This window comes from Uloborus diversus, unplaced genomic scaffold (assembly GCF_026930045.1).
Source record: "Uloborus diversus isolate 005 unplaced genomic scaffold, Udiv.v.3.1 scaffold_12, whole genome shotgun sequence".
Taxonomy (NCBI): domain Eukaryota; kingdom Metazoa; phylum Arthropoda; class Arachnida; order Araneae; family Uloboridae; genus Uloborus; species Uloborus diversus.
This window is the reverse complement of record NW_026557876.1, coordinates 5,519,758-5,535,199: the sequence shown is the minus strand read 5'-3', so window position 1 is coordinate 5,535,199 and position 15,442 is coordinate 5,519,758. Positions and strand designations below refer to the sequence as shown.

General features: G+C 34.1%; 1 protein-coding gene across 1 annotated transcript in view; it reads left to right on the top strand.

The window, feature by feature from the left end:
• The first annotated feature begins 245 nt into the window (after positions 1-245).
• LOC129232369 (cholinephosphotransferase 1-like) overlaps positions 246-15,442 on the top strand; it is a 56,971-nt gene continuing 41,774 nt past the window's right edge. The window contains exons 1-3 of the mRNA XM_054866520.1: positions 246-578; positions 5,381-5,528; positions 12,237-12,378. Of these exons, the coding sequence (XP_054722495.1) occupies positions 345-578; positions 5,381-5,528; positions 12,237-12,378 (524 nt within the window). The 5' untranslated portion in view covers positions 246-344. The remainder of the gene's footprint in view (positions 579-5,380; positions 5,529-12,236; positions 12,379-15,442) is intronic.

The following is a 15,442-nucleotide window of genomic DNA, read 5'->3' as shown; positions in this document are numbered from 1 at the left end:
CCACTTTTTTTGGTGCTCCATGCCTTTACTGATCAGGCCACCACGTCCCTTTTATTAATTTGTGTTACTTCTTTTTAAAACAAAGAAGGGCTGTCTTAGATTTCATATGAGGACTCTACTCTGCCTTTTTTTCATTTTTGTTGTCAAATTAATTTTCGCCTTAATTGTTATTTTAAATGCACTTTTACTTAAGTTTGGCAACACCCTTTCCGTATTTTAATTTTGTATACGATGTTGTCGAAATGGAAGCGTGTCTACAGTGTTGTTCTCAAATTTTAAATTTTAATTCAACCTATTTCTAAATTGAAAGTTCCTGACAGAACGCCAAATCAAAATTATTGGCCATGTTTTTAACACGAGACATTCTTTCTCCCATTCAACTGAAACGACTGAGTGACCACAAATATAATTCATCAGGACGAACGCTTTTGGATCCCATAGTTCAGCCTTTCTGGAACTGGTTGGTGTTGAAATTGCCCTTATGGTTAGCCCCTAATCTAATGACAATTACCGGACTCTTAATTAATATTCTCACGTCTGTCATTTTAATTGGTTACAGTCCAGATGGAACGCAAGAGGTTAGTTGAGCAATGATGTTTGCAATGTTAAGTCTCTAGTTACTTTTGTTGACTTTACTTTCGTTTCCTCCATCACTTTTATAATGTTAGCTAACAGTGAAAAGGGGGATATTTCGATAATTGGGAATGTGGCGATCTTTCTTCATTGGCATTAATTTTTGGCTCCAGCGCCTACACGAGATGTATTTTTCTTTGCAAATCTAAACAAAGAGATCGAAAACGTCTATTCACATAGGGTTACTATAAATCAGCAGGGTTACCAAAATGAAATTATTTACGACAAAAATGAAACGACCGCGCCAGATTCCCAATTATCGAAATATCCCCGTGAAAAGGGATAAGGAGGAAAGATAGGTCTGGCCGGAGGAAATTTGAGCCTATTTACAGACCCTTCACAAAATTCTACTCGATTAAGACGGACACTTCAAAAAATTCCAATTGATTTAATTAGACCTTTCACAAACTCATTTATTTATAAAGTAGTTAGTACAGAAATCTAATGTGATTGATGCATTACTTTTGGTTGGTATTTTAATGTTTCACAAAAATATTTTTACTCTCAAACAATTATTTGAATTTGCGAGAATGCTTGGTTAATAAAAAAATTTCCTGTTATTTACACTTTTGACATTTAATTTTTGCATTTATAGTAGTTTTGTTTAAATGAATTTAGATAAATTTTTCTCATTAAAATTAAAGTTTTCTATTAAAGCTAATCAGTTACATTATGAAGATTTTGTAAAAAAATTAAGGTGTCATAAAATGATCATGAATTTATGTAGAAGCATATTTCATGTTGAACTGGTAGTGTAGGAAATAAGTCTCATTTTGAGGAGCAGTACTGTTCCTCAAATTCTGATACTAAGACGCAGTTTTGTAAAAAAAGGGGCACAGTTTTACAACATTTTCAACAAGAAAACAATCAAGTTTTTAAAATTGTAATATTTAAAGTGCATTTTAAAAATTATGTACCATGACTTCAGTTAATAAATTTTTACTTATATTTTACAAAATAGAAGTACTGATCCATTTGGTTGCATCCACAAACTCAGGAATATTTGGAGTATAAAAAATATTTTAAAAAAATTAATAGTATTTGCAGCCTGTTTATTAATAAAAAATGGGGGGGGGGGGCAACTGCTCCTCCCTTAAAGAGAATCTCAGACCTTTCTGTCGTTTCCAAATGTTACCAAATATAATTTAAAATTGCAATTTTTGAACTTCAGTTTCAAAAAATTTCTGGAGCAGATCGGGGCTTCCGCAATCTTTCTTTGAGTGGGCCTGGAACAGAGTAGAAGCGAAAACCACTAAGCGATGGTTGCTTTTTACTGAAGTTGATGTTTACCTTCTGTTTCGTATCGTTTTTCAATTTTTTGTATTTACGTTTGTGTTTAATTAACTCTTATTTATAATTTTATCCTGATTGTTGCATATTTATTTATTTATCAAGAGTTAAAACTGCTTTTTTGCAATAAAAATTGCTATCAAGAGGTTAAATTAAAAGCACTTACTTATAAAAAAAATATGCTTTAACAATTCCTAAGAAGAAAATTACTGCGTGAAGGGAGGAAACAAAAATAGCTATAGTTAAATAAACTGCCAGAGCCACGTCAGCCATTGTTTACCACGAGGCATGAAGAAGAGGTGTGGTTGGACTTTGCGTAGTAAATAATGTTATTTTTTCCTTTTCCTTTTTTTAAAATTTTTTTTCCCTTTTCTTTCTATTTTATGCGTAAGACCTTTATATTGTATCTTCTAAACTGAGAATAATTAAAATGTATGTGTTCGTAACAGTGTTGGCAAAAACCCGGGTTTTTTTAAAAAAGCCCATAGACCCAGGATTTTTTGGTTTTTTTTAAAATAAAACCCAAAAAAACCCAACTAAAGCTGGGTTTTTTAAAAGAAATGTGTTTTTTTAAATCTTTTTTAGGGAAAATGTAGGGTACTTGTAGCATATTGTAGCGTAAGTATATGGACAAAGCGCAAAACTAGTCTTGCTGTTAAAAAAGCTGGAAAACTAGTTAAAATTCAGTGTTTACTGAAGAAAAGTATAAAAGACGATAAAACCCAAGAATGATGAAGTTTCAGATTTTTTTAGTTTCCATGATTACCAACAGTTAAGGCAAAGTTACTTCTCGAGTGATAAAATCGATTGTTCGTTTTTAATTACTACATTTTTTTTTTTGCATTTTACTTTATTGTATTTCATTTTGTTATGCAAAACTACTGTAGAACCTCAAGTAGTTAAAATACCTTTTTACTGAATTCCAGCTTAATCAAAACATTTCTTTAAATTTTATGTTGCCTGTTTTTCTGTTTCTGTGTACAGAATATTAAACTTTTTCATAAGATAATGAAAATACTGTACATCCTATTCTTTTTTCTGTCTGACAGTTTGAGAAACCTGTTAATTTCTAAAAAATATACCTTGTTTATTTGAGATTTGTGACTTGTTGGTTTGCAGGAAATAATTCACATGAAAGCCTTTTAGCTAGAGTAGTTTCCTCTGTAGATATTGAGAAAATCAGACGTGACAGGACTTAGTCAAGATAATTTGAGTTATTTATTGACCAGTTAAAAAAAAGTTAAATATATTTATTTAAAATCTTTGAAGTATTTTTTTGATGTCATCAAGAGTTAAGAAATTTTATTTAAGTTAAAAATTCATTTTTTATGTCCATTGTCTGTGGTAAAGAACAAATAAAAAATAAGTTTAAATTATGAAAGTATTTAAATTAATCAATTTTTTCTAAAAACTTCTCAGAAAATATTAAAAAACCCAAAAGTGGGCTAAATAATGGGTTTTTTAAATGGGTTTTTTCAAAAAAAAAAACCCATTGGGTCCAATCCGGCCAACCCTGGTTCGTAACCATAGGCTTGTTTCAAAGATTACTGCTAAGATGCACTAATGTATTCTAACTTCCTTTTTTTTTTTTTTTTTTGCCTTTCCTTAATTTAGCATTACTACTTTTCAGTTTTGAATAATTGTTTAAAAATACGTTAATGGAAACAGATATGAATTTTTTGCTGTGACCTTCTTTATGTTTCACATTCCTGTATGTCTAAATCAGGAATTTTACCCAATAAGATTTTTTTCAACATTGTTCTTATATTTTCTGAGTGAAGAAAATTTCCATCGCTAAGAAAGATATTAATGTATTGGAAAGGATTAAAGGTGGGCTACAAGGCTAATAAATGGACTTTCTCATTTAGACTATGATTTCAGGCTTAGAAGGCTAAAAATGTACAGTCTTGAGCAAAGAAGAGACCGAGGGGACATGATTCACTTGTTTGAATTTATTAAAATGAAAGATGTTACGGGGCTGAAGTTTAGCACTGGAAACATAAGAAGGGGTCATTGTTTTAAGCTATTTAAATCTCAGGCCAACATAGATATTAGGAAAAATTATTATAGCAGGGTAGTGGAACCTTGGAACAGCTTACCGGAAGAGGTGGTAATGAGCAAGGGAGTAGATAGTTTTAAGAGGGCCATTGATCTTCACTGGGGATTGTAAATTGACTAGGATCAGTCTAGCTGGGCCCAGAGCCTGTTGCTGGTCGTCAATTTTGTAGTTGTATTTCGTGTTTTTTTTTTTTTTTTTTGTTCCCTTTCTGAAATAAATCAAGGGCACTAGCATAACATTTTATTTTTTACAATGCTGAAATGAAGTTTATTTTTTTAGTTTAAACAAATATCATTTAGTAATTACTTTAGTTTTTTAAGACGATTTTAAGTTTTTGCCACTTTTTAACCGGTTATAACCAGTTTCTGCCACTGGCACGGCAAAAACTAGTTTCTGCCGGCAGAAAGCCAACCCTGATATCAAGGGACTTAATTCTGTATTCTTAACCCAGGAGAAAAAATTATTTCAAATAAAATTTCACAACTTGAAATGTCGAAACACGTGCGATGAGTAATCAATACAACGCTTAAAGCTGACCCAAAGAGTTAAGAAACAAATATTCCCCCCATCGCTTAGCTCAGGTATCAAATGGCCACGGTGACACTTGTTCCAGGCCCACTCAAAGAGAGTCCTTGCGGAGGACCTGAGCAGAGCCACATAACTACATTTTCTGCCCTCATCTGGCCAAAAATGGCATAAAACAGTTTTTTAAGTGGGGAGGAGGACAATTTCAATCAATTTCTGAGGTCCGTACTAGGGATAGGGAGTACCACTATCTTGTTGCACCTATGCTTCTTGCCTCCCCACTAGCGCAGCTAGAAATACCTTCTGAAGGGGTTTTTTTGATCAAAAATGACTTCTGGAGGAGATTTATTTTAATCAAAAATGACTTCTGGAGGGGGTTTTTTGATGAAAAATACAGTTGGCTCTCTAATGACTTTCTCTATTTAAAGACGACTTTTCACGATCCCGGATGATCTATTTTGATCCCTTGAAAGTCACTAAATAGAGAGCCAACTGTTTTCAGGGGGCAGGGGGATTTTCTGATGAAAAATACTTTTTGAAGAGGATTTTTTGATCAAACGTACCTTCTGAAGGGTTTTTTTTTTTGATAAAAACAGCCCTTTCGTATGCATAAACTACTGTATTAGAATTTATATTTATGTTAAAACTAATGGCTCTGGCCAGTTTTTCAACCCCCCCCCCCTCCCGTTTGTTGTGCCACTGGCCCTCCCTAATGGGAATCCTGCGTACGCCCATGGCTGGAACTGCATTTCGTGTAAGTTTCAGTCATTCTATTTGTAGACCAGTGTGTCTTTATGCTTACTGGTCTTCAAGACCACTCATTTATTTTTTCAAGGATTTCAACGGATTTTAACATTGTCATCTTCCATGCAGGCCCCAAGATGGACATTCGTACTGTGCGCAATTGGCCTCTTTATCTACCAGACGCTCGACGCTTTGGATGGGAAGCAGGCGAGAAGAACTGGGACCAGTTCTCCATTGGGGGAGCTTTTTGACCATGGTTGTGATTCCCTCTCCACAGGTGAGTTGACTGTTGTCACTGTTACTGACAGGGCTGTGGAATTGGACTTATTTCGTGGTAAAGGCAAGGGTATTTGTAATTTGAAATTTTCGAAAATTTTGGGTTGCCGTTTCCGAAAATTTTGGGTTGACTGACAACACATTCTAAAACTGAAAAATTCTTTTAAAAAAAAGCTCATCTTTTAAAATTATTTTTATTGATGGTTTCAGTGATTTTTGTATGCATATTTGAAGAGTTTTTGCAAGGAGGGGGGGGGGGGCTTCTTCAAAGCTTCCAAAAATTTTACTTGAGTCCACTATCTCCCCTGGGTAAAGGAGTCGAGAGTCGTAGGCTTTAAAATTCCAAGAGTTTGAACTAGAATACCATACTGACTTTTATTTTCGTCACCCCCCCCCCTATTTTTAGGAGGAAAATTGGGGGAAAATCAAAAGTGTGCATATGAGTCAAAGCACTACTTTCTGAAAAAAAAATCAGAACATTTTGCGCGATTTTTGTAAATAAACGTTTTGAATAGTAGGAAATACTTTACTTGAATTGTAATGAAGATTCTTTTGAGGAAAAAATTGTGATTTTTATAATTTTGTACAAAAAAGTTTCTTTTCTGCGATCTCAATTTTTGTAAAGAGTTTGTTTTTGCAGTTATGATTTTTGTTATTTCTTGCTTTTATTTTGAATTAATATCAATAACATTTTGCATTGTAGCCGTATTACATTCATTTTTTAAAAATGAGAATATAAAATATATTATAATGTATTAGGTTGAATTTTATAAATTCTTCATTTTCAAAATTGCTGCACTGTTATCTTTTTTTCTGATAGTTCACCTTGTGTTATTTTTCTCTGTTATATTTGATTGCTTTAACAATCTTTCTTTCAGCTAGAAAAATTTAACGAAATTTCAAAAAATCTAAATTTTGATTTTCTAATTTAATAAATTTTGCAAGCCGCCCTTTGCGAAATATTACAAGTATATTTTTAGTATTTAGAACTTAAAAGTAGAATGAAAAGCTTAATTTAAAAAAAAAAATCATGCTACCAAAATGTTGCTAAACTTGTAAAACATCCTTTCTTCCCTCTCTACCCATTTCAAAGTAATTTATTCGTTTCTCCCTCCTTCACTATGATTGACAGATGGGACATTTCTAATGAGCAAGAGAATGCTCAAGACTAATACCTCCAAATACGATAACCAAATTGAATATGACTAGAAATGCATGATGATAAAAGTCGTAAAAAATAGTTGAAGACAACTTAAAATAAAACCAAATTTATTTGGTAATTTAGCAAAGTTAGTTTAAGAACATTAAAAACATTTGAAAGAACGCGAACTAGAGCTGAGCTATAACTATTAAGAACTATCTATTAAAAATAAACCCGCATCGTTGCTTAAAAGCAAACGAGCGCTCAAGTCACCTAGTCAGAGAGAAAAACGCTGAAGAAGTCAATTTCCTACTTGAAACCTTTCCTTATATCCTAAGTCAACTCATTAGCATGCAGACGCCAAATCCCCTTCTGATACACGCCAGCATAGCGCCTGGCCAATGAGCATCGGGCACGTGCCGATCAGTTACGATGCTTTGTCGATTACGTAAAGACCATAGACTAATAATAGGAGTAGACCGAGCTATGGCAACCCTTTTGCTGCTCATAAACCAAACCATGTGACTGGTGGATATCCTAGCAACAGCGGGCGTTGATCGTAGCAGACGATCAATGCCCGCGAGAAATAAAATAAATAGAATGGATGGAGCACGGAAGAATGATCTTTTATGGAGTCTGATTTGTAAATTTGTTATTCTAAGTTGTAAATATTTTGTTAATATAGTGAGTTTTTCGTTTAGATAGTATTGTGCATTTTCTTTATTCAATTTTAATAACTCTCTAAGCAATTAAAGATGCAAGCGCCCAAATAGAATCGGCAAACGGTAAGATTTTTACCTACAATTTCAATTTAAGATACCGATTAGTACATTTTTGCGTTAACGCAAAACTTTTACGCCATTACGTTCACACCAATGTTGATGTAGTAGCTCCGAATGAAATTAAAGTTACCGAAAACTGCGATCAAAAACTAATTACTAATGTCAAAATAATGCATAACTAAAAGAAAAACAGTTCAATCATCTCTGCACCTGGGGAAAAAATTATAATGAAAACACATTATGTCTTAAAATACATGCCGAGTGCCAAACTATAGATAATCCTGCCAGCTGGCAACCATGCCGCCAAAGTTTTTGCCGAACCTTCCACCAGTCACATGATGTATCCATGAACCATTTTTTTCATCAGCAAGTCTGGGGAAGCTCGGTCTACTCTTATTATTAGTCTATGGTAAAGACTGTGATGTCATGGATCGGCGACTGCACGTGCGAGATATGTCTTCAGGCATCCTCATTAGAAGGTCGAAAAACATCGTTAAAAAATTTCTCCCATGCTAGGATTAGGCAGTTGACTGATACTATCGTGGGATAAGTGGTGAGATAAACTAGTTGAAACTTGTTAATTGTAATTTAAGGGGCGCTAGGCCAACAATTTCCGTATTTGGCGTGTTTGGCTCCAAATTCAGAACCAAGGACGGATCCTGAAAATGTTCAAGGAGGGAGTGATTGTTTTTACGCTTTACTCTTTGGAACTTCAATTTCTAAAAACTTTCGAAGAGTGTAGTGAACCCAATAGCTTACCCTTCCTTATGTAATCAAAAGTGTCCTACAGCTGTGTTTTTTTCGAAAAAATCCAAATAGAGCCTTTGAACCTATCCCTAATACAGCTAAATTTGTCTAAAATTGAGATTTTGAAACTTCAATTTCGGAAAAAGTCCCATAGAAAGTTCCGGTCTCTATCCCCAAGAGATAGGCTACGATTACGTTTTAAAGATTTCAGTCCTGGGGAAGAGCTCCCTCTCTTGTAAAACTATCGAGTATTAGTTGGTCTCGTTTTTAAAACTTTAATAACGAAAATATACGCAAAGAAAGTTCCTATCTCAGCTCAAGGAGGTGGTGATCGCCCCTCCCTTGTATCCGTCCTTGTTCAGAACCCTCCTATTCCGAGTTCAGCGCATTATCCACTAGTCTCCTGTTGACCTAAATTAATTTTTGTGCTGAAATAGTATCAGAACTAAGAATAAACAGAAAGTTAGCCTATTTTAAGGACCAGAAAGCTTATTTTATTGACCCCCCAACAGTTAATTACAACTCCCTGATTTTCAGGGTTGGAGGTGAGTAGATTAGTGTGCTTAAGTGGCGGTACATGGCAGAATACCTTCATAATACCAGGACCAGAGGATTTGCATATTATAAAGTATGGTGTACACTAGAGTGGTGCGCCATCGATGAAGAACATAGGTGTTCAAAATTAGAACATTGATTGTATCAATATCAAAAAAGCATCAATGTTTTGTAACACCAAGCTTTTTACATACATCTTTAATCTTGTAAATTGAAGCAAATAATTTTATGGGAAATGTGAATACATTCAAGAATGTATATCTAAGATTTTTGAACTGTTGAAACAAATGTAATATAATAACAATTTTGGCAATGTAAATGAATTGTTGAAAATACTTGAATTTTAGATCAAATAATAAAGTTACTCATGCATATTTTCAAAATAAACTAATTATTTTACCTAATATAATTGTTGTAAAAATATTATTTCCACCGTATGTGGTCCGCTTAAGGACTCGGAAGGGTACCAAGTGGTCCTCCGTAGTGAAAGATTTGAAAACCACTGCTTTTTTTACTACATTTAAAAGATAGCTTCCATTCATTGTGAGAATGGGTAATCATAAAAATCTGGGGGGGGGGGGGGGAGAGTGTTTGGAATTTTTCTTGAACAGGTTTCAAGACACAGATTAAGATTTAATCATCTAACGGGAATGGTTCACCAGAGCACCAAACTAATGCACTTTCCCTGCTGGTTCTCAGTCCTGGATAAAATATAATACTATCTACAAACGCAAAAAGTTTCTTTAAAATTTTTTGCAAAAAGAAAAGAGATTGCTCCTCCTATGCACCCAACAAAAAAATTTTTTAAGTTCTATGCAAGTGGAGTGCCACTGTGAGATAAACATTTTTATGTGTAACTAAAGTTATTGTCACACAATCAGCAGAACCAAAATGCTGCAGAAAGAAAACTAGGGTAAACAAGTATCAAAAGTGTCTGTAATTTCTGAAAATTATCGTCTATATTATCTGAGTCTCCTGGACCTTATCAAATTTCTTTGCCGAATAGCAAATAAATCTGTTGAATAAGAACTGCCTATAAATTATAAAATGTTATGAATTAAAACACATTCTAAACTTTTTTTTTACAAATAGTTTTATGGGATAATATATTTTATACTCACATTTATGATAAAGTAATGGTTTCTTTGTAAATAATTATGTATAACATTGCAAAATGTGACCTCAATTCTAAAATCGCCAACTTGTCCCAAGTGGTGTGGATTTGATAGTTGACTGTTATCTAGTGATATTCACATCAATTTTTTTCTGAGGGTATACTCGTAATCCATTACGCACAATATGTGTCTGCAATCATATACAGTAGAACCTCCATCAAGCGACACCTCTATTTAAGGGACATTTTTTCTGGTCCCAGTCCCTTTGAATAGAGACTTCCATGTATTTACCTCTAATTAAGGGACACTCTGTTTAAGGGACAGTCACAAATCCAAAAAATGCAAAAAATAATGTATTAGCACCAGGGTTGGCAAGTTTCTGCCGAGGCGGTTAAAACCACTGGTAGAAACCGGTTAAAACCGGCATGGCAAAAACCACTTTCTGCCACTTTGCGGCAGAAACTGGCAAAAACTCACAAAATAAAAAATTAATTTTTGGTATACAACTGAAAATGCATGGAAAAAATAATTAATTGTTAACCAAAGTACTGTAATTTTATTACAAAATTATCACAATTAAAAATCAAATGTTACATTGTTTGCACCCTGCAATTGCCTCTTAGAAAAGGTGGTTTCAAAAATCTAAACAGGTTCTCAATTTACTACGCACAAATGAGAAATTTTAGACTATTCTCAAAACAAGAGCTAGCAGGCAATGCATCAAAGAGCAAGCAATGTTCGTGAAACTTTCATCTATTGTATAACTGGTCCACCATGCAGTAACTGGGGTTGTGGTAAAAATTTGACTGGAAAAATAAGTTGAGAGAAATGGGGCCAATTTGTTTTGCAAAAGTACAAAATTTAGGCAGGTAAAATTCTGGCACTTTCTTCTTGAAGCACATGACATGATAATTTCAATCACAAACAATTTAGAGGAAGCATATAAGTGAGCAAATTACAATCAGTAATGCCTGTTTAATTCTGTATGTCACTCCTCTTTTCTAAGCATCCCTGTATGATTTTTTATCCTTTGTTAAATTAATTCAAATACTACGAGCCTCTGCAATTGGAAAGTTCTCTTTCTGAACTAAATCAAGGGCACTAGCATGGGATTTTTTTTTAAATGATGAAATGATGTTTAATTTTTTAGTTTACTTAAACAAATATCATTTACTAATTACTTGAGTTATTAAAGACATTTTAAAGTTTTTGCCAGTTTCTGCCGGTTTTTACCGGTTATAACCAGTTTCTGCCCCTGGCACGACTAGTTTCTGCCGGCAAAAAGCCAACCCTGATTAGCACATAAGAAATAGTGAATTTACTGGGATTCAAGTTTCACTTTTCCTCCAAAAATATAATTTGAGTTAAGTTTGACTTAAACATAGGTATGTGAAGGAAATAAGTAATCCATTGTAAAAAAAAAAAAAGCTAAAATTAACATGCATGTTTTGCCCACTCAACAACTTATTTAAGTAGATTCAGGACCGACGGAGAATGCAAAGCAACTAATTAGCTTTGGATATAAAACATAAAATTTGAACATTATTTTAATTCATAGTATTACATTGTAAATTATGTAACATAAAGCAAATACATGTAATGAATTACTTCAAAATTATTTCTGTATGCTACAAAACTTTGCCATTACAAAATTTTATTAAATTTTAATTAATAAGATAATATAAACTTTGAAATTTGAATGATTATGAATTTTATTTAACATAATGAGACATTTTCAGTATTTAATCTTTAGTGTTAATAGTTAATGTTTACTGTGATATTATACTAAGTACACAGCATGCATCCATTCATCCACCTCCGAATAAGGGACACCTCTATTTAAGGGACAAAATGTCTGGTCCCCTGAGTGTCCCTTATTGAGAGGTTCTACTGTACATAATTTGAGGCAGAAGCAAAGGGATGTAAGGGGCAAAATTAAAAATTTGGAGATAACCAGTACACATGGTAGGGGAACCTCTCCTCTGTCTCGGGGCAAGAGATGGTACTAGTAGCTCTGGTAGTTGCTGCTATACAGCATGATTTAGAGGAAAAAATCAATGAAAGCCTACTTAGGATGTTATCTTTAAACACGTTTTACTCAAAACATGAAAATGTCCACTTACATCCCTCTGCTTCTCACTGCCTCATATGTCAAACTATGAAAATTTTTGAAGCTTGAGGATATTATAAGCTACATTTCTAAAAAAATGTTTGAGAGTATACGGCATTTATGGAGCATCATACCCTATGGAAACAGCTGCTGTCATCTTCATATTTTCTTTTGTAAAATTTGATTTTCTTGCTTATTTCCCAACTTTTTGTCCATCTAGTGTCATCTGAAAATGTTTTTTCCCCCTTCTTTTGTGTAGTGTTCGTTTCCCTTGGCGTGTGCATCGCAGTGCAGCTGGGTACCTTCCCGTATTGGATGTTCTTCCAGTGCTTCACCGCCATGACGCTTTTCTACGTTGCACACTGGCAGACGTATGTTTCGGGGACTCTCCGCTTTGGAAGGTGAGGATTGTTTGAAAATAACCACTTGACCTATCTGAGATCAAATGGTAGTTTTGTAGTAAGGTTACAACCTTAAGCCAGGGCTAAGGCAGAAATACTTAAAATACAAATGGTAGTGTTCCTTCCAGACAGGGCCGTATTTAAGGGAGGGCAGGCGGGGCTACTGCCCCGGGGCCTCCGCGATAAAATTTTTACAAAATAGATCCTAACTTTCACGAGTCGAAAACATCGGATATACATATATATCAAAATATTCTGATATATATATATCAAAGTATCGGATATTTTCGAAAATATGATGATCTTTTCGAACCCTGATTAGGGACCTCCACTCCTTCGTTGCCCCGGGGCCTCCACACTTCTAAATCCAGCCCTGCCTCCAGATATTTTGGGAGGACCCTCTGCCCTGCTCCCTTTAAGGCAAACTTCATTGTCACTATATTATACACTAGCGGTACCCGAACGGCTTTGCCCGTAATAGAAAAATTAAAAGGTCTTTTGGTTCGTCTGTATCTTTACAAATAATGTATGGTGAATTTTCTCGCCGATTGGCTTGTAACCATGTTACGGTTACACGTTATGGTAATTTCGTATCTCGCCAATTGGCTTGTGCCCATGTTACGGTTCCACGTTATGATAATTTCGTAATTTACTTGTCCATCTTATGATATTTTTTTTCTTGAAATTGGAATAGAGAAAGAACCACATCGAATTTTTGAAACGTCGCTTCTAGGTGCACACCCCCATGCTACAAACTAACTTTGTGCCAAATTTTATGAAAATCGGCCAAACGGTCTAGGCACTATGCGTGTCACAGAGATCCAGACATCCTCCAAACATCCAGACAGAGAGACTTTCAGCTTTATTATTAGTAAAGATACCAAGTACTGTAACCCATTGCATACTTGCGAACTCGACTGATTTTAACGTGAGATTCCCGTTTTTTGCTTCCATCTCCCGATTTCCCGTTTTTTACAATTTTCTTCTGTTTTTGCAGTTTTTCAAGCAATCATCAGAAAGTTTCACTTTCTTCTCAATAGATGGCATCCATTTCTAATCATCCACCAATGTCTGGGGAAAGTACAACTCCATATAGTGCGTAAAAATACGAACTGAAACCAATTTTCTGCTCATTGATATTAGTCCTATGACAATTATGCTAGAGCGTGCCAAAATAAGTTTTCTGATCTAACTTACAATAAAGCTACATTTAAGGGCCATTCTGCACCATTTTTCCCTAAGCATTGTGTATAGTTTACACCAGAAAAGGGAAGCTGCTAAGTACTCCATTTTCTCCGTATTTATTTGTGTGCTGCAAAAATTCAAATTTTTTTTGAAAAATCCGGCTACTTCCGATTTTCTTTTTTCAAAAAAAAAAAAAAAAAAAAGTGTACTGAAGGAATTGGCTTGTTAAAGAGTATTAGTTAAAAGAATTTTTCCAATTAATACCTCGTTTAGTAAAAAAAGTTTTTGGAAGCTTTCCACATTGCATGTTCAATGAAGCATGTGCTCTGCCAAAAATTGCAGCAGATTTCAATCCTTTCGCATCTTGAAAATATTTCAGTTATTTTGAAAGTTTGAAGTTATTTTATTATTGGCTACCCTATTCCTACTTATTTTATGTTTTACTTTAATAAAATATTGAATTTTTTTCACGGATTTTAGTAATTAAGTTTTTTAATTTATGAAATTAAGTTACTTTTTGGTAGGGACTGGGGAATGTTCGAAATTTTTAGCTAAGTCACTCATTATTTGATTTTCCCTTGGCAGTATTTTGTATTTTTCTTGCTGCTATCAATTTGCTTACATCTCAGAGAGCCCTATTTCAGTTTAAATTTAGTATTCATGTTATTTAATGGCATAATTTAATAATTTTGGTGTGAAATATGTCACTGGTGAATTACCTATATACTTCTAGTGGAATTTTTTTTTTCTTCAAAGGTTGGCAAGTATGCCCTCGTTATATTGCTCTTTTTTTGGGGGGGGGGGGACAAAGAAAACGCCCAATATATCCGAAAGGGCGATCTAACCGAGATAATTAAAAATAGTTATTCATCCAACATACAAGAAAATTAGCATTTGTTCTTTTTGACATGATTTTCAGATGGTTTTGATGTTTTTGAGTTAAACGCACTTAAAGATAACGTCCTAGGTAGACTTTCATTGAAATTTTTTTCTAAATCATGCTCTACAGCAGCCCCTACCAAGACTACTAGTACTATTTCTTGGTCAAGACCAAGGAGAGGTTAACCTACCATGTGTACTGGTTATCTCCAAATTTTTAATTTTGCCACTTACATCCCTTTTCTTATCACAGCCTCAAATGTACTATCACACGTGTTAAAATTTAAACCAGACTAAAATACAAACATCAAACTTTGAATTAAGATTATCATTTTAGCTACCACAAGATAAGAGTGAGCATTCCAATACCCTTTTATTCCCAATATACTTTCTAATTCCTTCGAATTGATGTAGAATGGATGCAGGATTTTTTCTGGTCCTGGAAAGGATGTAAAAACTAAAAGCAATCAGATTTTTTCCAGAAAACCCTTTCACCCATTCAGATCATTCTTTGATGCAAATCCTGATTTGCTAAACGGCTTTTTCTACTTGGACTAGTATGACACATGCCTGCTATCTCTTATCATTGTGGCCTTAGTATCAATGCAAAAGAAAGTGTCAAGTAGTTTACAAACCATTTTAAACTGAAATGTTCTGTCATGTGTACATTTGACTGAACGGGATTGCCGCTGCATTTCCAGCGAATTCAAAAGAATAGAAGCATTTTCGTTTTGTTCATTGTCAAAATAAAGAAGAGACCTTTTCTGAGTGTAATACCAATCTATTTTCATAAATGGTTTCAAACTTAAAGCAAGATTTTTTTAAAGTATTTCCGGAGAGAAAAAGAAAAAGCGATATATTCGAATGAGCAATATAACCAGGGGCTACTGTATTTTTGTTACTTTACCTTTCATTAATCTGTAAAAATGTCACTATCTGAGTAAAAAAAACTAGCAGATAAAAACCATCCTGAACAAAATATTTTCTCCACATTTCTTCA